The sequence below is a fragment of the Zingiber officinale genome, chromosome 1A (assembly GCF_018446385.1).
Source record: "Zingiber officinale cultivar Zhangliang chromosome 1A, Zo_v1.1, whole genome shotgun sequence".
NCBI lineage: Eukaryota > Viridiplantae > Streptophyta > Magnoliopsida > Zingiberales > Zingiberaceae > Zingiber > Zingiber officinale.
Genome location: NC_055987.1, coordinates 83,456,060 through 83,478,720, shown reverse-complemented (window position 1 = coordinate 83,478,720; position 22,661 = coordinate 83,456,060). Strand labels below are relative to the sequence as shown.

The 22,661-nt window shown below is 33.9% G+C and overlaps 1 protein-coding gene across 2 annotated transcripts in view; it reads left to right on the top strand.

Moving 5' to 3' along the window:
- The first annotated feature begins 646 nt into the window (after nt 1-646).
- LOC122026453 (calmodulin-binding transcription activator CBT-like) overlaps nt 647-22,661 on the top strand; it is an 88,234-nt gene continuing 66,219 nt past the window's right edge. The window contains exons 1-4 of one of the 2 annotated variants that reach the window (XM_042585199.1): nt 647-956; nt 6,398-6,458; nt 6,777-6,902; nt 14,148-14,263. In XM_042585199.1, the coding sequence (XP_042441133.1) occupies nt 936-956; nt 6,398-6,458; nt 6,777-6,902; nt 14,148-14,263 (324 nt within the window). In that variant the 5' untranslated portion in view covers nt 647-935. The remainder of the gene's footprint in view (nt 957-6,397; nt 6,459-6,776; nt 6,903-14,147; nt 14,264-22,661) is intronic. The other variant, XM_042585206.1, reaches the window with a different exon arrangement.

The following is a 22,661-nucleotide window of genomic DNA, read 5'->3' as shown; positions in this document are numbered from 1 at the left end:
CATATACAAAAATAACCTTGGTATTAAAATTATGGGCTTTAATTTAGTCAATCGCATATTCACAATATTCACAAGGAAGACCAGGAGAGAAAATGATATTTAGTTAATTCAGTGAATAAAAGATAAAACAGTAATTAAAAGTAAATTGACGGCACAATAACTTTAAAATAGAAAAACGAAATCAATTATTTGAAAAAAAAACACCTATATATTATATAGGAGATGATCCGAGAAAATGTATTGAGTAGGGAACTAGTAACTTTTAGATGAAATTTGTATTACTTCGACAGTAAATACTAGACAATCGATTTAATTCTCGAGCTTCAACTCTCGATCAATTCAAAAGGGGTTTGCTTTATTTTGGATTGGGCTAAAAATCTTAAAAGACAATTTGATCAAAAATACAATATGTAGAGCTATTTTTATATATTTTTTAAAAGTAGTCTTTTAACAATAAACATAATAAGACAAACTTTTTTAATTTTTTTTCTAACAACTTGTGATAAAATAAAAAAAAAAGATTCTGGGTTGCCCTAAATGTCATCCGTCTACTTCCGGCGGTCCCGTGGTTGATATTCAATGATCGTCTGCCCGATCCGGTAATTTTCATCGAGCACAAGCATGTTTTTCAACCAATGAACCATGACAGTCAACGAACCGAGATGGCGAGACATAGACCTTTTGGCTATCGCCTATGGCACACGGATTGAAGCGCGACAGGAATCCTGCGCAGGCAAAACACATGGCGATTCCCTTTTTCTCGTAGTCGAGTACAAAACAGACACCCGTCAAAACAGCTCCTCCTTCCAGGTTGCCCTTTGTTGAAATTGCCCAATTCGTTCCTCCCGTAATCTGTCAGGATTGTTTTCCCCCATCATCCTCCTCCTCGCCAATGGAATCCGGCGATCAGGCCTTTCTCGCCGGAGCGGAGATCCATGGTTTCCTTACAGCAGCAGGTCGGTCTCCATCACTCGAATTCTTTTTAGGGTTTGCTCGTTTGAAGTTCCTGAGATGTTATGTTTCTCCCCACGAGCTTGACCAGCTCGTTGAGGTCCTTAACTGTGAAATTTTTTATGACTGTAACTTTGTAAAATGATTTTGGTGCCACTGGAATGATCGTCTGCCCGAACAGCAAAGTCCTCGAGGAGTTGAGTTAAGAGTTTTTTTTTTTTTGATAAATTATACTAAGAACCAAGTAAGAATGTACAATCTAAGAGTTTAAAGATCTAAATACATGTGTTTGGATCTTTATGAACATCCTGCTTGACAGATTCGGCACCCCTCCATCAAACATACAACGGTTCCTGGATTGCCAACTGAGATATACCATACATGACATAGCCAAAGTCCTCATCTTTGCAATATACCTCGAGCCTCTAATCTCCCTTTTGAAGACTCGTAGCATCTGTCTCGTAGTGCTCAAGGCCCAGCTAACTGAGCAACTGAAGAAGAGGTGATCTTGGGTCTCATCCTCCCCCGGCATAGGGGGCAGGCCTTGCATGACATATAAGGCTATCTTTAGTCCGTAAGCATCCATGAGGTAGTAGCCACAACACATAGCTATACTTGGGTATAATGCTGACCTCCAAACTACTATAGTCTAAGTTGGCTGTTGACCACTTGGTCAAAAGAAGTCATATGCGTCTGCGGTGCCTCATCGAAACGAGGTATACCAAGAAGCGTCCCTTGTTAGAGTGTAGGATCACCATATTTCTTGGGCTAACTCATGTTCACGATGACATTTGCATCCTATAGGGGCCTAGTTTTTTTTTTTTTTTGCAGTTATACTTATCACAAAGCCTTCAAGGGGAAGGTTGGGAAGGCTTATGCTTCCACTTGATGGTGATACACCTCCGGTGGATATTCTCTTAGTTCTTTTTTGGCAAAATGTCCAACTGGTTCATTCATTTGGTGATCATTCAACATAATTGCTTGGAGTGATGATCAACAACTTCATTTGTCGAGTAATTTACACCTTGGGTTTTCTTTCCACTTGCCAATTAGGATTGCTCAAAATTCTTTGTTGTTCCTAAAAGTGGGTGAAAGCTCATGATCCAAGTGTATAGAGCTAATAGTTGAGCCTCCCCTCCCCTTTGTGGTAGCTATAGGGAGGATTGACTAAATTGAAACAAGACTTGTAGTTTCTCTCCACCTTTGTGTTTGGAATAGAGATTATTGATGGAGACAAGGTAGTTGCAACTGAATAACAAAGATGGTTTAACTTGGTCCAACTTGTGGATTAGAGCATCACTCCTATTCTCCAAGTTCAAGTGACGAGCGAGGAATAGCCACATAGCTAGATGGAAGAATTTTAACAATAGTTTGCTGTACTCTTTTTTTAGGGGATGAGTTTGACAAATAAAATATCTCACATTTGCAACAGGGGGGATGCATCGGCTACTTTCTTTAAAACATTATGATGACATGAAGATAGGGTTTGCTTGTTCGTTTAGGCCATTTTCACATCATATTGTAGGTACCTAAGGTAGTTTTGATGTGGTCAACCGAGTTAAGTTGACTCCTGTGTATGTTTGATGCCTTATGTCTAAGTGTGTAGGAACTTAAGAGCAAATATGTCGAGCGAAAGACGCATCTAGTGAGAAAGACGACACGGGAGAGAGTCGACGGGCTCGGTGAGTCTAAGGGATGAGGTGCTGTGGAAGAGCAGACGAGAAGGAAGTGCATGACGTTTCCGAGGGATGAGAAGTCGGAGTGAAAGCTTACTCGATGAGAAGATCGGTAAATGGGTTCGGGTGAGCCCTATTCTGGATGGCTGAAGTCACCCAAGTGAACGGAGCCGGATCGGAGGAGAATCAGATAGTCAACTAGATGTTGACTCTCCAGGCGCTCGGTCCAATGGGTCAGCTCACGTGCGCCTTGATGCTGCCCCTTGATGCGAGGCAGAGCAAGGGCGTTCGGGCGCTCGAACTTGGATGAATTTATCTAGATCGAGCTGTAATGATGTGGATAAAATTTTATCCACGTCTAGGCACCGGAACCCATTCCAGGCACCAGGAGTTGCCATGTTAGCAAACAGTTAGATTTAACCAGCAGACTATAAATAAGCCCTAGCACTTATACACGAATTCATTTTCTGTTCTACTACTTTGTTTGTGAGCTGCCAACGTTGTAAGAGGCTACTCCGCCCGAAGGAGATCTTCATAATGAGCTTTTCATAGGCTTGGATTAGCAATCTTCTAATTGCAAACCAAGTAAATTTCTATGTCTCTTTCTTTTATTAATTAGTTTATCAATTGTTTTTATATAAGTGTTTTATTATTTCAAAAGATCGATAAAGGTGTGTTTTTCTTATTGGGGCAATTCACCCTCTCTTGTCGTCCAATTGAGGACCAACAATTGGTATTAGAGTCAGACTCGCTTCAGAAGGACTAACCACCATCCAAAGCAAAAGAAATTGCCGGATCTAGCATCTACTCACTGAAATTTAAGGGTGATTTTGCAACGTGGCAAAAGTGCATGGAGGTATTCTTCAAGACCGATTTTGAAATATTATTAATTATAGAATATGGTTTTGTAGCACCTACGGATCAGCACGGAGCCGAGAAAGAAGAGTACACATGGACGAAGAGGAATAAGCCGACTTCGTGGCTAATGGAAAAGCAAAGTTCTATCTGCTTAGTGTTCTTCCGCCCTAGGAGGGTAGTTGGATTGGAAGCAACATTACTCTAAAAGCCAAGAAAGACGAATTAGACGCTGACACTTTTTTTTGACGATGATGAAACATCATATATGGTAAGGAAATTTAAGAAATTTTTTAGAACTAATAAGTTTAATTAAGTGCTGGCAAACAAAAAAAGAGCAAGGAAGATAAGATACTATAACTGTAATGAAGAGGGGGATACATCAAGGAGGACTGCCCAAAGATGAAGGACAACAAGAAGGACCAAGTACAACAAAGCATAAAACTCTTAAGGCGTCTTGGCATGAGTCGTCATCAGAATTTGATTTGGAGGAGTACGCTGGACTTGCATTGATGGCAAGTCACCAGGACGATAACATAGACGAAGGGGGAGGCTCCTCAGAAGAAAGCTGCAACGAGGAGGAAGAAACAAGTTTCAGAGCAGATCCGGTAAGTGAGGTATGTTTACTATTTCCTTACCAATTATATTCAGGTATTAAATCCATGAGTAGATCCTTATATAAGTTTAAATTTTAAAATAATAATTTGAAAAAGGAAATATTAGAATTGAAAACAATTTTATCAAATACATGTTCCATAGAAATGTATGATATTAAACGATGAAAATGAAAAATTGAAGGACTAAATTGAAAAATCAAGAAACTTTGCATGTGTTAATCAAAATACCTGGAAAAATTGTAGAAGCCTAAATTAGTTTCTTAAATATCATAAGGACCAAATTAGAAAAGTATCACAAGAATGTGTACCCAGTAGTTAAAAATTTATTTTGAATCCCCAAATCTTGTTTAGTCTAAATAAATGATTATGCATATTTTATGTTTAGGAATATTAATTTCATTTGCATGCTTACTATTAATATTTATTACTAAAATTTTTTCCACTGTTGCTAGAATGAAAAATCTCTTAGTATTAAATTTTTCAAAATTTTTCTTCGATTAAAATTTTTTTTTATGAATTTTTGATTGAAAAATCATAATTTAAAATTTAAAATTTTTCAAATATGTATTTTGAAAAATCTAATTTTTTGGAGAATCATCGTTATATTTTAGATAAAGAGAGAAATTAACCTGATTTTTAGATTAATAAAATTATTTTTAAAATATTTATTTTCGAAAAGAATCATGTTTATTTCAAACATTTTTCGTACAATCTTTTTGTTTGAAATTCTTATCCAAATTGTTTATAGTGTTAGATCCCTTGAATTTCTATTAAACATATTTTTTAATAAATTTTTGATAAATAATGAATTTTTTATGGATTATTTACCGAAAATCTTATTTTTAAAACTAAAAAGCCTTGAAAACTTATTTTAAAAAATTTAATTTTTCATGAGTTGTATCAATAATTAGAAAAATTTGGGAGATTTATTTGAATAATAGTGAATTTTTAAATTTTATCTTGCAAAAATTATGTTTTTGCACAAAATTTTTTGTTTATGCTAAAATACTTAAAAAATTTTCGTGACAATTATTTCTGAATATTCATATAATACTGTTACACTTTTAGAAAAATTTCAAAATTTTTCTAAATGTTAAACTTACTTTTAAATTAAATTTATAAATGTGATTATTAAATCGTGGAAATTCACTTTGAATTTTGTTGCCTTAACCCTTAGAAATAGTTTCAAACATTTTTTTTTAATCTTTGTTTTCCCCGATTTTTTTTTGCTATTATCAAAGGAGGAGAATGAGAGATGAGAGCTTAAGTCTAGGGAGAGGCTACGCTTGTAATTTTATAGTTTACAAAATTCCAGTTTTAATTGTCATTTTATTAAAGCTATGTTTTTCTACCCTAATTCTAACTTAGGTTGATGCACATTAAAAAGGGGGAGATTGTAGGTATCCCGAAGTAGTTTTGATGTGGTCAACTGAGTGAAGTTGGATCTTGTGTATGTTTGATGCCTCGTGTCTAAGTGTGTAGGAACTTAGAAGCATAGAAAGTTGAGCGAAAGACGCAGCTAGCAAGAAGGACGACACGGGAGAGAGTTGACGGACTTGGTGTGTTGGAGGGACGAGGTGTTGCGGAAGAGTACGCTAGCGGACTAGAAGGAAGCGCGCGGTGTTTCCGAGGGACGAGAAGCCGGAGTGGAAGCTTGCTCGAAGAGAAGGCCGGAAAATGAGTTCGGGTGAGCCCTATTCCGGATGGCTGAAATCACCCAAGCGAACGGAGCCGGATCGGAGGAGAACCAGACAGTCAACAAGATATTGATGCTCCAGGCGCCTTGCTCTGGGCGCCTTAACTAAGTTCAGACGCTCGAATGCTCTGGGAGCTCGGACCCCCTAGGTCAGCCCAGGGGCACCTTGACGCCCGCCTTGACAAGGAGGTAGAGCAAGGGCGTCCGGGCGCTCGGACTAGGATGAATTTATCTAAATCGAGCTGTTGCGACGTGGATAAAATTTTATCTAAGTCCAGGCGTCCGGAGCTACCACATCAGCAAACGATCAGATTCGACCAGCATACTATAAATAGAGCTTTGGTCTTAGTAGTTACAATTACTTGTACACGAATTCATTTTCTATTTTACTACTTTGTTTGTGAGCTGTCAATATTGTAAAAGGCTATTCCGCCCGAAGGAGATCTTCATAGTGATCTTTTCATAGTCTTGGATTAGCAATCTTTTGATTGCAAATAAGCAAATTTCTGTGTCTTTTTCTTTTATTGATTAGTTTATCAATTGTTTTTATACAAGTGTTTTATTATTTCAAAGATCAAAGAAAGGTGTGTTTTTTTTATTAGGGCAATTCACCTCTTCTTACCGGCCGATCGAGGATCAACACATACCTTAATCTTTTCCTTGGTAATTGTATTTCCAATTCCATATTCTAGTGTGTTCAGTTTTGTGAGCTACAAATGTCAGGTAGTAAGCTAATTCTTTAATATCCTAATTTTTGTTCACTTATGACCTTTGAAAATAAGACTTGATTCTTCTTATGACAAAACTTGGTGTAATTTGTGAAAATGCTACTTATGTTAATTTCCAGTTTCATTTTTATTTGTATGGTGTACTAATATGCTTTATAGAGGTCAATATTTAGTACTGTACTGTTGAACATATTCTCATATTTTAGTCATATAATAAGCTTTTCCTGATTTGTTCTATCTATTCTTTTGACAGATTTAGATTTAGAGAAGTTATTTGAAGTTGCTTCTACTAGGTGGTTTCGGCCGAATGAAGTTCACGCAATATTATCCAACTACACACTCACTAAGATACAGCCCCAACCAATTGACAATCCATCAAGTATACCAGTCATTCTTAATCTTGCACCAAAAAATATTTGCTATTTAAAAAATTAATTTCATGTGTTCGTACTGATATCTGTGAAAAATATTTGGTTAGACAATTTCAGGCATCACTATGCAAAAATTTCTATTTTTCACTTTAGTCTTATCTTGTTTTGTTGATCCCAATCCATGCTGGAAAAATGTACCCGTCCCCAACCCCATATCATGAACACCTGCTGATAAGGAGTTAGATTAACAAAACCTGCCTCATTTATAGAAAAACTTTATTATCTATTTATGCCATATGCATGGTTTTCAAATTTAACTAGCTCTAAATCATTAAAGCTAATTTTAGTAAAAACAAACAACTTACATCATGTTGCTTTACAGAACTTTTATAGTGATATGAAAGGATCATATTATGATACAATAACATCGCAAAACATGAATTGCAAACTCTAAATCTAATAATTATTTTCATATTCCGAGTGTGACTACATGTAATGGATGACACTGTCGTGGTCTGAGACATTTCTATGAAAGCATTAATTTATCTTCCATTTGTCTGCACAAAAGTTTTCAAAGTACTGCTCAGATTGAATACTATGGTTTTATAGCGGCTGCAAAACTATTTTGAAGATTGAGTAAGGATAAAGTGTTAAATGGTATTAGATTAATTGGGATTATTGGATTAATGTCTTGACATTAGTAGTTCTAGTTTAGGGTTTCGTGATTAGTATATATATGCCCATGTAATGGTTACCCCATTTTGAAGTAAAATGCCCCATTTTGAAGTAAAGTAATAACATAATTTCTTACCCTAAATTTTATTGTAATGAACCTAGAGACCTAAACATAATTACCATATAGTAGGAACTAGACCAACTTGTAATGTTTTTTTTTTTTACATTAATGAATAGGAAAAATAAGTAGAGAGGCTTCCTAAGGGAATTTAATCCTAACTGATTTTTCCAGTTACATGCTATCACAATCTAGTCTCACAATTTGGCTACTCTTGATCCCTTGTATCTCTAGATCCTCTCTCTCTTCATGTGTTTGATGCTCTGTCACTCAAAATTGCATGGCCATAAGCTTGTCCTTTGGATGAAGCCCATGATAGCTTGCTATTGGGATATGACTACGAGGTGCAGATCCATACGATCATCCTCCAGTTTGGCATCAAGCAACCAGATGTTGGTTGATCTCAGTTGGAGCTTGATCTACATTTCAACTGTAGATTGGCTAGGGTCTGATCACTTGTGTGTACACCAGGAACAATAGATGCTGGAAATGTGGGTTGGATGCGCCATACTTATGTCACTCAGTTGCATACTTATGTCACTCAGTTGCATAGCGCCATGGCCATGACCTTGTCCTTGCATTGATCGAAGCCCATGCTTCTTATTGGTATATGACCACAAGCTATAGATCCACATGATCACCCTCCAATCTGCCATCAAGTGAGACATGTCGGTTCCTCTCATTTAGAGCTCGATTTATGTTTTTAGCCGTTGATCGGCTGTAGTATGATCACTTGCTTGTACATCGGTAACACCATATGCTAAAAGCAGAACTCATGAACACCTTGTGGTGCTCCTCCATCAAAGAACCTCAATTGTGCAACACTTGATGATATCCTTTAACATGACAACGAACTATTTGGAATCTGATTTTGTCCATTGTGATTGTAGACTTATCCATGGTTTAAACTCTCGTGCACCACGGGTGAAACATCTTGTTTCACTAATCAATTGACATGCCAATGACATCGACACACTTTGCGCCTTCACAGGCCTCCGCAAGGCCGTGCGAGTCCTCGCGGGAGGCGTCCGTGAGTCCATGTGAGTCCTCGCGGCCATGCGAGTCCTTGCGGCGGTGCAAGCCCATGCGGCGGTGCGAGTCTTCGCATGATCCCCACGCCCGCCGCAGACGCGTCGCGTGATTGCTGCAATGGCCTTACATGAGGTTTTTTTAATTTATTTATTTTTCTTTACGGTTAATATTTTTTAGGCAACTTTTTTTAACTATTTTTTAAAATTTTTTAATGATTAATTTTTTCTGCTTTCTCATATTCTATTTTTTGTTATTTATATGATTTTTAAAATTTTTTCTAGAAAAATTTCCCTCTAATTAAAATAAAATAAATATGAATTTAATTTAAAATTATTTGATCCTAATCATTATGTTTAGACTTAATTAATTCTAGATGAATTTTTACTTAATTTTTAAAATATTAGTTTAATCTAATAGTAAGTATTTATAGTCAACAAATATTATAATAATATTTTAAATTAATATATTTTATATTTAAAAAAAATATAAAATTGTATATGCACGACATGATACCAAAACCGTTAAATGAGAAAAAAATGGAAAAACTATTAGACCAAATGATATTTTAATAGAGGTATGAAAGTGTTAAGGGGAGCAATGTCTTGAGTGACTTGTGAAATTATCGAATCTTATATTGAAAATGAAGAAAATATCTAATCAGAGGGTGACTATTTTAGTTCCCTTGTATAAAAACAAAGGGGACATACAAATTTGTGCGAATTGCAAGGACATTAAACTAATGAGCTATATCATGCAATATTGAAAAAGAGGGATAGAAAAAATTGAAGAGCCCACGGTGATTGAAAGTCAATCCGGCTTCATGCTTGAAAGGTCGATGTTAGAAAGTTCTCATTTTCTCAGCTAATTGAAAAATGAGAAAAGCAATAAGATTTACACGGTACTTATTGACTTGGAAAAAATAGTCCCAAGAGAAATTGTGGAGAATAAAAGAAAGGTGTTCATGTAGGTATATTAAAAAAGTTAAGGATATGTTTAAGAATGTAATAATAAGAGTGAAGACTCTAGACAAATTAGACATTTTCTATAAAAATAGGATTACATTAATGATCAACTCTAAATCCATATTCTTTTATACTAGTTATGGATGAACTTATTGGACACATCGAATACCAAGTCATGCTAGTTGGCAAGGACGGAACTTACCATTCTGCTTGTCGATCGGTATCAACACCGCGAGGTCGCGAAGGCTGCTGTGACCTCATGGTTGCCTCCACGAGGATACGGATGTAGCCATGACCTCATATTTTTTTCTCGTTTTACCTAACCGAGAGGGTAATTTCTCTAATCATATGTATAAAATAAAAGAAAAGTATAAAATTGTGCGAATTATAGGGACATTAAGCTAAAGAGGCATACTATAAAATTTTAGGAATTAGTAATAGAAAAAACAATAAGGAAGAAGACTATGGTGATCTAAAATTAATTTAGATCCATGCTTGAAAGGTCGACAATGAAAGTTATATATATCGGGAAAAGAAGTGAACTCACACATGATATTTGTCAATTTAGAAACAACTTATAATAGAGCTATGATAAAAATTATGTCGAGAATTCTATAAAAGAAAGGAATTAGTGCGGTGTATATTAAAATAATTAAGGATATGTATGAGAATGTAATGACAAAAGTGAACATTCGAACGAACTAATTGAAGCGTTTCCTATAAAATATGGTTACATCAAGGATCAATTCAAAGTCCTAATCTTCTTACCGTAATCATGGATGAACTCACTAGACATATCCAATACACATTACCATAGTGCATGTTGTTTGCAGATGATATTGTTTTAGTGGAGGAGACATGTGAAAGAGTGTATGCTAAATTTGAATTTTGATAGAAAATTCTAGAAGTGAAATGTTTTAGGTTTAGTAAAATAAAATAAAATATATAAAATTTAACTTTAACAATATTAGATGTAGTAAGCCAATTGTTAAGATAGAAGATGATAATTATATATAATTGTGAGCTTTAAGAATTTAAAATCTTTTTGCAAAAGGATGGAGGCGTTGAGAGATGTGTTACATAAAATATAAGTAGAATGATTGAAATGGAGGAGAACATTAGATCTTCTTTGTAATTAAAAATACATTTAAAATTTAAAGGCAAGCTCTATAAAATGACGGTTAAACATGCTATATTATATGTAGCTGATTATTGGGCTATGACTCAAGCACACAAGCACAAGATGAGAGTGGCATAGATGAGGATGTTAATATAGATGTACGGACATATGAGGATGGAAATGATAAGAAATGAAAATATTAGAGAGAGTTGGGTTGCATCTATTGAGGGAAAATTATAGGAGACACGTCTAAAATGTTACACATATACTTGAATACTAATGAATACTCCATTTAGGTGATATGAAACTATAATAAATACACATATTAAAGGAGGACGACTAAAGAAGACTTGGTTAGAAATGATAAAACAAAGTAAATTTTATTTAAATATAAATTATAATATAGTAGTTGATAAAGTCCAATGGTGTAAGTAGGGGTGTAAATGAGCCAAACTGCTTGTGAGCTATTCGAAGCTCGATTCGATAAAAACTCGTTTGAGCTCGTTTAATTAGGCTCGTTAAGATAAACAAATCAAGCTCAAGTTTCATAATATTCGACTCGTTAGCTTGTGAACATGTTCGTTAAGCTCATGAATCAATTTTTAAACAAAAAAAAAATAATAGTTTTGATATTAAATTTATAGATTTTATACTCTACTTATGAAAAACATAGACAAATATATTAAATTTATTTATTAGAATAAAATTATAAATTTTAACAAGAATATTATAATTTTTTAAAAATATATAATTTATTTTTTAATGAATATTTAAATTTATAATTTATATTTATTAAGCTCGTTTAGGCTCGATAAAAGCTCGAATAAGCTCGTGAGGCATGAATATATTCGTTAAATAAAGCTCGAGCTCGGTTCGATTATAAACGAGCCAAACTCAAACATCCAAGAGTTCGGCTCGATTACACCCCTAGGTGTAAGAGGATCCATTTAGCTGATCCCATCTAGTGACATAAAAATTGTTTTTTTTCCTTATATTTTTTAATTTTTAATTTTATATATATATATTTTTAAAATTGGTAATTCCTTTCATGTTAGTTTTTTCCTTCGTAATTTTTTTCTTCTTTCATCTATTAATTTTTTTCCAATTTCATTCATCCATTTTTTCCCCTTCCATCCACGAAGGTAAACAAAGAGAAAAAAAGACCCCACTTTAACTTTGTTAAGGCTGGTTAATTTTTTCTCCATCTCTTCACAAGGTAAATAGAATACAAAAACTTTTAACCTCAAGAATGATTATTGAGAAAGATAATTTTTTTAAAATATAATATAATTTTTAACTTTATAAAAATACTATTATTAATGAATTAAATTATTCTATATATAAATTTGATTTAATTTTAAATTGATTAAAATAAATCCAAATTAAATCTAGTTTGAACATATTTGATTTTGCTATTTCTACTAGGTGGATTTTAGTTAATCCTAAATCGTCTTTTACTCAATATGCATCAAACATTTTATAAGATAATATCAAAATTTAAACTTAACATTCAACTTCTCAAATATAGCTCAATAGTAAGTATCTATAATAATTAAATATTAGTAAAATTAGTTTTTAATTAATATGATTTATATTTAAAAAAGTATCGAAATTGTATTGGCATGACACGATATAATACTAAAATTGTATTGTTCAGTCATAAATTGAAACTCAAATATGATTTAATTTTAAACTTTGTCCAAGACACGTTACCATGGTGCATGTTATTTGCAGATGACATTGTTTTGGTCAATGAAACATGTGACTTAAATTCTAAGATCCAAAGATAGTAAGAGACATTAGAATTTAAAGATTGCAGGTTTAATAGAGCAAAAATAGAAATATATAGAATTTTAAGTTTAGTTATAGGTGGAGTAAGACAATTATTAAAATAAGAAATGAAGAGTTACTTGTAACTGAAAGTTTTAAGTATAGAAGATGGTTTTTATAAAAGGATAGAAGTGTTGATAGAGATATTTTATATAGGATACATGTAGGATGACTGAAATAGAAGAGAGCATTAAGTATTCTTATGATTGTAAGGTACCTTTAAAATTAAAAAAAATATTATATAAAATAATGTTTAGACCTTGTATGCTATATGTAGTTGAATGTTAAGCTATAAAGTTAGTACAAGAGCAGAAGATGAGAGTAGAGATTAGAATTTTAAAGTGGATCTCCGAACATCTGAGAATTTTATATAGGATACAAGTGGGATGATTAAAATAGAAGAGAGAGTTAGATATTCTTGTGATTGTAAGCTACCTTTAAAATTTTTGGTTAGACGTGTTACAAAATAGTGGTTAGACCTCTTATATTATATGCAGTTGAATGTTAGTTAATACACGAGTAGAAGATGAGAGTTGCAGAAATGAGAATTTTAAGATGAATGTATGAACATATGAGTATGTACAAGATAAGAAATGGAAATATTAGAGAGAAAGATGAGATTGCTCCTATTGAGGAAAAACTCAGAACTCTAAGAGATACTTTTAAAATGGTATGAATATTTACTTAGGTAATTAATAAATGCCTAGTTAGGTGATGTGGGATCATGACAAGTGTGTACATCAATTAAGGGGAAGACAAGACTTAATTAACAATGTTAAAATAAGATAAAATTTATTTTAATATAAATGAGGATATAATAGGAGATTAAGTTCATTGGCGTAAGAGGATTCATATAGCGATACCTCTTGGTGGGATAAATAATTAGTTGTTGTTGTTATTATATAATGTGCATCGCTTTGGTCAACATACAGGTTAGATAACATAATTTTTGTGTTGTTAGTTTGTGTTCTAGGTATTACTTAATTCATATACAAAATTTTATATGGAATTATATATTACTTTGAGTGCTTTATTTAATTACAAAGTGATAAATGAAACTTGTGTTTATATTGGTTACTTCAGTTGTATAGTTGGATCAATTTTATCAAATATTAGCTTCTAAAAAAAATAAAATATAAACCACATATATAATTGCTTATTTATCTTCCATGTGCATTTGTTATGTAGTGATCGATCTTATGCTGTCTACATATGCTTTTCAAATCCTCCACTTCAAGATTGTTAAATATTAATCTGTATGGTTAGGTATTTATTTTTTGTGTTATGTTTTATATTCAATGTCAATTGCACATCTCTTGTTGATTTAAGTTCTTATTTGTAGCTATTTAACATTTATTCTTTTTTAGGACACTATGATATGAGCTACAAAAGTCATAATTCATCATCAGATTACCTACTATTTTAACACAATGTTTGACAACATATAAACAATATAAAACTTTTATGCTGTCACTCATTTTGTTCATATTCTAATTGTATTCTATTATCCGTCTAGATGGCAGGGTACTGCTATTTGACAGGAAAATGTTGCGAAACTTTCGGAAAGATGGTCACAATTGGAAGAAGAAAAAAGATGGAAAGACAGTACAAGAAGCTCATGAAAAATTGAAAGTTAGATTTCATATCTAACGTGAATTTCTGATTCATCAATTTCATTTATAGTGCTTGAGCATGCAACCCATTTAATGTTCTTTGAATAATTCAATTATTTCCATGATGTTTGCTATGACTTTTTTTAGAGTATCATTGTGTGCTTGGGTTTGGTTGCCGATCAGAACAATCTGTTTTTTGTATTGTACCTTGTCACACTCAATTTAACATGCCTTAAAGCATGCTAAATTTAGATGGATATTGCATCTTCCATTTAATTTACTTATTTCTAGAAAGGGGAACTAGAGTAATTAGAGAGGCAATTGAATTATTTATATCATGCAAACACTACTCAAATTGTTTTGACATGTTGTACACACCGAGATAAACTTAAAGCTTCTTCTAAAACTAAGAATATATAAATTAACAATTGAATTAAAATTTTACTATATTACATAGATGAGTTTTATTCTATAAATCTCCTTCCACTTGTTTACTTCCAAAAGTGTATGGCAATTATGTATAATTTCAATACTATGTCATGCTAACATGCAACACTCTTCAAAGCGTGGTGAAATCAACTCAAATGATCCAGCATAACAATTAGAATGCTAATTGATTTAAAATTTTAAGTAACAAGCTACCAAAAGTATAACAAACATTTTAATCAATGATGGTATCTTACTAATATCAATTTTTTTTTTTTACATTAGATGGAAGCATTGATTCCTTTTGCTTTGGGAGCTTCAAGTTTGATCCGTGATTTTCAGTGTCAAGCCATGCTAGTTGACAACCATAAAAGACACATATAAACCCTTTTTACATGGTTGGAAATACTCGGTTTCTACTCTACAACCTATTATCCGTAGGTGGATAAACTCTGACAACACCTAAATCTTTCTCCTCTTGCAAACAATGAACTTTGAGCAAATACAACAACAACCAAGCCTTATCCCATTAGGTGGGGTCAGTTTTATGGATTTTTTTATGCCATTGAGCTCTATCTCCTACTATATCATCATCTATACTTAAATAAATTTTATCTTGTTTAATTGTTGCTAACCAAGTCTTTTTTGATTTTCCTCATTTGATATGCGTGTTTGTCATAGTTTTACATTGCCTAATTAGAATATTTATTGGTCATCTAAGTATATACTCGTACCATCTTAAACGTGTTGAGTTTTCCCACAATAGATGTAATTCGACTTTCTCTATAATGTTCTTATTTCTTATTCTGCCCATCCTCGTATGTCTACACATTCACCTTAACATCCTCATCTTGCAACTCTCATCTTGTGCTCATGTTTTTGAGTCATAGCTCAATATTCAGCTCCATATAATATATCAGGTCTAATTGCGATTTTATAGAACTTTCTTTTAAATTTTAGAGGTACTTTACAATCACATAAAACACCTGACGCTTTCCTCCATTTCAACAATTCTGTTTGTATTATATGTAAGACATCTCTCTTGATTTCTCCATTATTTACAAAAATAATCATAAATATTTAAAACTCTCAGTTCGGCAACTCGTCATTTTCTATCTTAATAATTGTCCCATTACGTCTAATATGACTAAACTAAAGTTCCATATATTCTATTTTTATTCTACTAAGTCTAAAACTTTTCCCTTATAGTGTTTTCCGCCTAGATTCTAGCTTAGCATTTTACTCCTTCACATGTTTCATCTACAAACAACATGCACCACGATACTGTGTCTTGAATGCGTGTAGTGAGGCCCTCAGCGCGTAGCGCAGACGGTGGGCGTATGACATCTCTGGCGTAATGGCCAAGGGTCGATTCTCAAGAACTGACGACTTGGGTTTATCCCACCATGCTCCTATGATATGTGTATCTGCATGTACCTCCCTCCATATCCGTGGGGCTGACACTAAGGGGGGCCGCTAAGGTAGCGAATCTACTTTGAATACGTGCAGTGAGTTCGTCCATAATTAGCATAAAAAGATAGCGACTTAGAGTTGATCCTTGATGTAATCATATCTTTATTAGAAATGCTTCAGTTACTCTACGTGAAGTTTTTACTCTGTACATATCCTTAATTAGTTCAATATATGTTACGTTAACATCTCTCTTTTCTAGAATTCTGCATAGATCTTGTTTTTGCTCCCGATATTTTTTAATTAGTTGTCTAAGAAGATATATAGATTCTATTGTCGACCTTCCATGCATGAATCCAAATTGATTTTCGGTCACCGTGGTCTCCTTAATCTTTTTCCTATTACTCTTTCCCAAAGTTTCATGATATCACTCATTAGTTTAATACCCCTATAGTTTGTACAATTTTCTATGTCTCTCTTGTTCTTATATACAGGAACTAGAGTACTTACTCTCCATTGATTAGATATGTTTTTTTTTTGCTTTCAATATCATATTAAATAATTTGTAAGCCATTCAATACCTTGTTTCCTGAGACACTTCCATATTTCTATCGGAATATCATCTGGTCTAACGACTTTTTCATTGTGCATCCGATTTAAAACTTGTTCTACTTCTGAAGTTTGAATTCTACGATAAAAATTTAAATTTCTATACTCATTTAACCCACTTAAATTATCTAAGTTAAGTTGGTTACCTAAAACTTTATTAAAAAGTTGATGAAAATACTTCTATGCTCTTTTATTTTTTCCTCGTTTACTAGTACCCTATTACATTCATCTTTAATACATTTTATTTAGATAAGATCTCTTATCTTCTTTTCTCTTACTTTAGCTATTTTATATATATCTCTTTCCCTTTTTCTTATCTATTTTTTGATATAATCGTTCAAAAGTTTCATTCTTTGCTTCATTCATTACTTTCTTAGCCTCTTTCTTGGCTATTATATATTTTCTTAAGTTTTCATCATTCTTTCAAATATATAATTCCTTGTAAGCTTTTCGTTTTTTCTTCACTTTCTCTTGTACTTTCTCATTCCACCACCAAGATTCTTCACTTAGTTGTGCATGTCCCTTTGACTCACCGATTACACTCTTAGCTACTATTTTTAATTTTGATATCATCTTATTCCATGTCATATTAGAGTCACTGTATATTTCACCTAATACTTATACTTTTACCTTTTTTTTTAAATATATTTTACTTTCCATCGTTTAACTTCAACTATCTAATTTTAGGAGTTGTATGTATTTTCTTTTTATTGATACTATACTAGGCATATATCCAACATTACTAACCTATGTTGAGTAGTTAAGCTTTCTCCAGGAATAACTTTGCAATCTTTACAAATCTTTCTATCCCTCTTCCTAACGAAACTCAATTTGCGATTTATTATTCTCACTTTTGAACGTGACTAAGTATTCTTCTTTCTTAAATAACATATTAGTTAATATAAGATCATATGCTACGCAAAATCCAATATAGTTTTCCCTTCATTTCTAGTTCCAAACCCATAACCTATATACCCTCTTGTATTCCTCATTTTTTTCACTCCGACATGCCCATTTAGATCACTCCTATTAAAATTATTTCAATTGATAGAATGTTTTGTAATATTTCATCTAGGTCGTTCTAAAACCTTGATTTAATAGATTTATCTAATCCTATTTGCAGTGTATATATGCTAATTACGTTCATAGTTTCTTTTACCATTATTATCGTAAGAGTTATAATTCTATTCCCTTTTTTAATTACTTCTACAATTTCATCCTTCAATGAACTATATACAACAATACCTACTCCATTTCTTGTTTTACTTTCTGTACCATAACTTAAAACTCGAGTTTTCTATCATCTTTACCTTTTCACCTATCCATTTTGTTTCTTATAACACATAAAATACTAATTTTCTCCTAATCATCACATCTACTACTTCCATTGATTTACCAGTAAGAGTTTATATGTTCCATGTTCTAAATCTTAGACTATTAGTTTCCTTGTAATATTTGTTCTTATCTAACCTATGGTGTGAAGGGGAGCCTTGGCGCAATGGTAAAGTTGTTGCCATGTGACCAAAAGGTCACAGATTTGAATCCTGGAAACAACCTCTTGCAAAAAGAAAGGTAAGACTGCGTACAATGGATCATTCCTCGGGACCCCGTATGATGGAAGCTTCATGCATCGGGTTGTCCTTTATCTAACCTATGATGTTATAACTCTTACCTATTTAGCATTACATCTAAGTTTTCATGGAGATGTAGCGGTCCTTACTGATATATTATAGTCGGACCTTACAAAGTGAACTTTTACATATTTAGCATTACACCTGAGTTCTGAAGATGTAGCGATCTTTGTCGAAACATTACAGTCGAACTCTGCAATGCGTTCCTTTCGGGGAACAACCTATCATTAGCATAATAGTTTAATAGATCTATTCATTGAACATTTGCCATAGTTTAATGTTGGATAACAACCTCACGCAATCCTCTTCCTTTATCTGGGCTTGAGACCAACTATGATGGGTTCGTCATGGGCGGAGTTACAAAGAAGGAACTTGATTGTTTGATCGTGTTTGTTGGCTTTGGTTTGCTCTCCAAAGGCCCTCAAACACAACCACACTATCCTAGGAACCTCCACGAATACATCTCCAAAATTTTCCCATAAAGCTTCCATGAAACCCTTTCTGACTTAATTCTGCCAATACGTCTTCTACTTGCTTATGAGTCTAATTAGTCAATTGATATCTTCCTTATAGTCCAGTACTTCATTGTAGATGACAAGAATTTGACTGCGGTCACAGCTTTATACGGATCCCATTTTCTTAGTAGATTCCTATTTTAACATTAGTTGACTGCATTGCTGGACTGCCTATGCATTAGTCTACTGTCACAATTCATCACAAAACTTTTTATACGATATCATTTTGGGTTGAGTTGATTACACAATCAACTCAACCATCAGTCAGACTGCCCAAACTACAAAACTCTCCAAACCACAACTTTGTGGTATTGGATTTGTTTAGTCAACTGCTCCATTAGTCGACTTCATCAGTTGATAGGTATCTCTATCAATCAATTGAATACCCCAAACATGACTAAATTACATTTTGCTAATTTTGAGTTCATTAATTGATTATTGTTCTCTCCATAATGGACAAATATTCTGGTTCTAGCTACACCAAGGCTGGAACTATTTCTTGCCAAGAGACTCCTTGTCTTCATGATTACCTAGTCTGCCTAGAAGAAGTCAACTCCGACTTAAGTATGCCTAACATATTAGGACCTCCTTTGTCTACAAACTCTTTGCCTATTATTCAATCCTTTTTTGCCTACCAAGACTTCCCTTTGCCCAACCTTAGGTTACCCTTGAGTTATTAACTCTCTCAGCCATCAGTTGATTGATGCGCAACTAGTCAAACTACAAAACTTTGATTGCACTTGGGGTGTGGTTTTCTTAGCCATCAGTGGATTGCATCTCAACATTAGTTGATTATTCGCTTGATTTTGATCATATCTAAGGTTGGGTTCACCTAAGAAGCCATCTAATATTTTCCCTTATATACAAGTCATTCCACTTATATCCATCATGGACTTTTCTCCAAGCCTTGAGGTCTTCTATCATCAAGCTGCATCCCTCGGATGTTCCAAATACTCGGCTTCTTATATCATCCTTCGTGTCTTTGCATACGTAGTTCACCTCCTCGACTTGCCATGCTCTAATGCTCCTCGTCTCGTGGTCCCTCGTATGTGCCATCCTTCTCTACTCATCAAAACCCTTAGCTATCTAAATGCAGAGGGGGACAAAAGTCCCAACAGACATGAGTGTGATAGGAGGGATTGCCATTGCCACCTAGTATGGGTTTCAATAGTTTTTTGGAAAGGTAAATTTCAATTGTTTGGAGCCAGTTTCATAATACTTTCTCTTTGAGAGTAGATTTGAAAATGGATGAATAAGGAGCTTATTTAATCTTCAATATGAGTCTTTTTGTGGTAACAAGGTTACTTCAGTTTCCTATATTTGCTATCAAGATGCTGATATTAATTGGGACCTCTGGAGTTCATGCTTTATTCAGATAAGATATGGTTACCTTCAAAAAAAAAGATAGGCTTCTGGATGGTTAATCACGCATCAACTAGATACTCTCTTGTTTGATGATGATATACTTTTCCTCTCTCCTATCTCCATTATCAAGACGCTGATCCTAAGTTGCCTTTAGAATGCTTTTTTAGATAGGTGGATGACCATTGTTTAACTGCATAAACATCTACCAATGAGTCTAAATTATGTTTTTGTATCTCTACAATTCAAGTTGTTCCAGGGCAACCGATTCATGTTTATCTAAGGATGTCAAATCAAGAATTTTTGCTGGGAATCATATTAGTACATTTTCTAACCATGAATCATATCAAACTATGAATTTTAAGGTTTAGATAAAAAATTCTAAAATATGACGGGAAAGAAAATTCTACTTGAAAATAGTTTTGATATGCAAAAATATATAAAATAATATAATTCCATTTAATAACATAATATAATAGATAAAAGTTGATAATAATTCTAACCAAGGTTTAAAATGTTAAGCCATGAAATTGGAGGTTAGGTTTTTGGCCATAATAATGCACCTTCGGTATTATATTATGTTGCATCAGTGTGACTTTGGTACTATATTATATTGTGCCGGTGTGAATTCGAGATTTATATGTTATACTTGTAATATGGATGAATTATATAATATATTTTTAGTATAATATTAATTAAAGGCAAAGTTGCACTCACGATTATGTGATTTGGCACTTGAGACTTTCCCTCCCTCAATTTGCACTACTTGTCCTCGGATTGTGATATTGGTGATGCTGAGACCTGTAGAAGTCACCTTAAGCACTTTTGCCTCCCTGAATTTACACAAAATCTCTACCTGACTTTTAGGGCACTTTCCTCCATCGTTCCACCTCCCTCGATTCGTTGTTAATTCTAGATTTGCCTTCTCAAAATCTTGTTTCCATTTAAGATGTCTTTCTTGTCTCTGCTTTCCCTTCCTAACTCCTTTGTCCATGCCGGTACCAATATTATTCCGCTTTTGGTGCGGGAGTGAAATGATAAGTATTGACCATTCTGAGCAACACAACTGGATGCTTTAAATTCTGATTCCACTTGAATATATAGCAGCACATCATATGTTAATGACAATATACATATTATTGTTTATTTCCTTTCATTAAGATTGCAATGAAATGAGACATAGAAACTTCAAAAAATTCTCAATCTACTTATTGTTGGTGCAGCAAGGCCGGCAAAAGGGGGGTGACTTGCATGAAAAATAAAACTATACCCTCCTCGTGCTTTCAACTCAAAAATGCAATAGTAATAATAAAGTAACTGAAATAAAGAAACAGAAATAAAATAGAGACTCAACAGTTAACCTGGTTACAACCAAGAGGGTTGTTAATCCAGGATGAAGAAAAGCGCACTAGAAAAAGTCTCCTTTACTGAAGGCAGAGAAACCTTTTACACTCTAACAGCTCAGAACTATTGCTAGAAATGAATACAGAGTTGATTGAACAATTGATTTCTAATTCCTAGGTCCAGGGGCCCTTTTATAGACCCTGTAAACTCTATCTCGTAGGTCTAAGGCGCCTCCAACAGAGGTCCAAGGCGCCTCCAATGAGTTGTTAGGATAGAACTCTATCCGAACCTCAACGGTCATTGAAGGCGCCTTCATTGCATGTTTAAGGCGCCTTCAAGGTTCCTGCTATAAATACCTTCCTGCTTGCATGGTATAAATAGTTTCCAGCCTCTTTTGACTCCTTTTCTTCTTCGCTTTGACTTCCGAAGCTTCGTTTACTTGGGTGATTTCGGCCAACCGAAATAGGGCTCACCCGAACCCAATTTCCGACCTTCTCCTCGAGCAGCCTTCCTCCCAGACTTAACGTCCCTCGACGCCGCGCTAGTTCTTCTCCCCCATCGGTGTACTCTTCTGCAGCTCTCTCGTCCTTCGGACTCACCGAGCCCGTCGGCTCTCTTCCCATGCCGACTTTCTCGCAAGCTGCGTCTTCCGCTCGACTTCCTGTGCTCCTAAGCTCCTGCATACTTAGACACAGAGCTAAAAAACAAACAGGACCTAACTAATTTGGTTGATCACATCAAAACAACCACGGGGTCCAACAATCTCTCCCTTTTTGATGTGCATCAACCCAAGTTCAAGTTAGGGTAAAAACAAACAAATAGTAATTTTAAGAAATTACAAAACTAACATTTAAAGTCTAAGTTTGCAATTAAACTAAATTGCAACAAGCATAAAAATTTAGTTCTAATACTAAAATGCAAAAAAAAAAAAAATTTAACCAAAGTTAGATTTAATTTTCCCCTAAACTTAACTTGTACCCATTTCTCCCCCTTTGATCACAGCAAAATCGGGGTACCAAATGTAAAAAAAATCTAAGTCAATTAAGAATATTTTCCAAAATGGTCAATTAAGTTAACTTTAGAAGACTTTTTAACTTAGGCAAAAATAGTTCTAAAGATT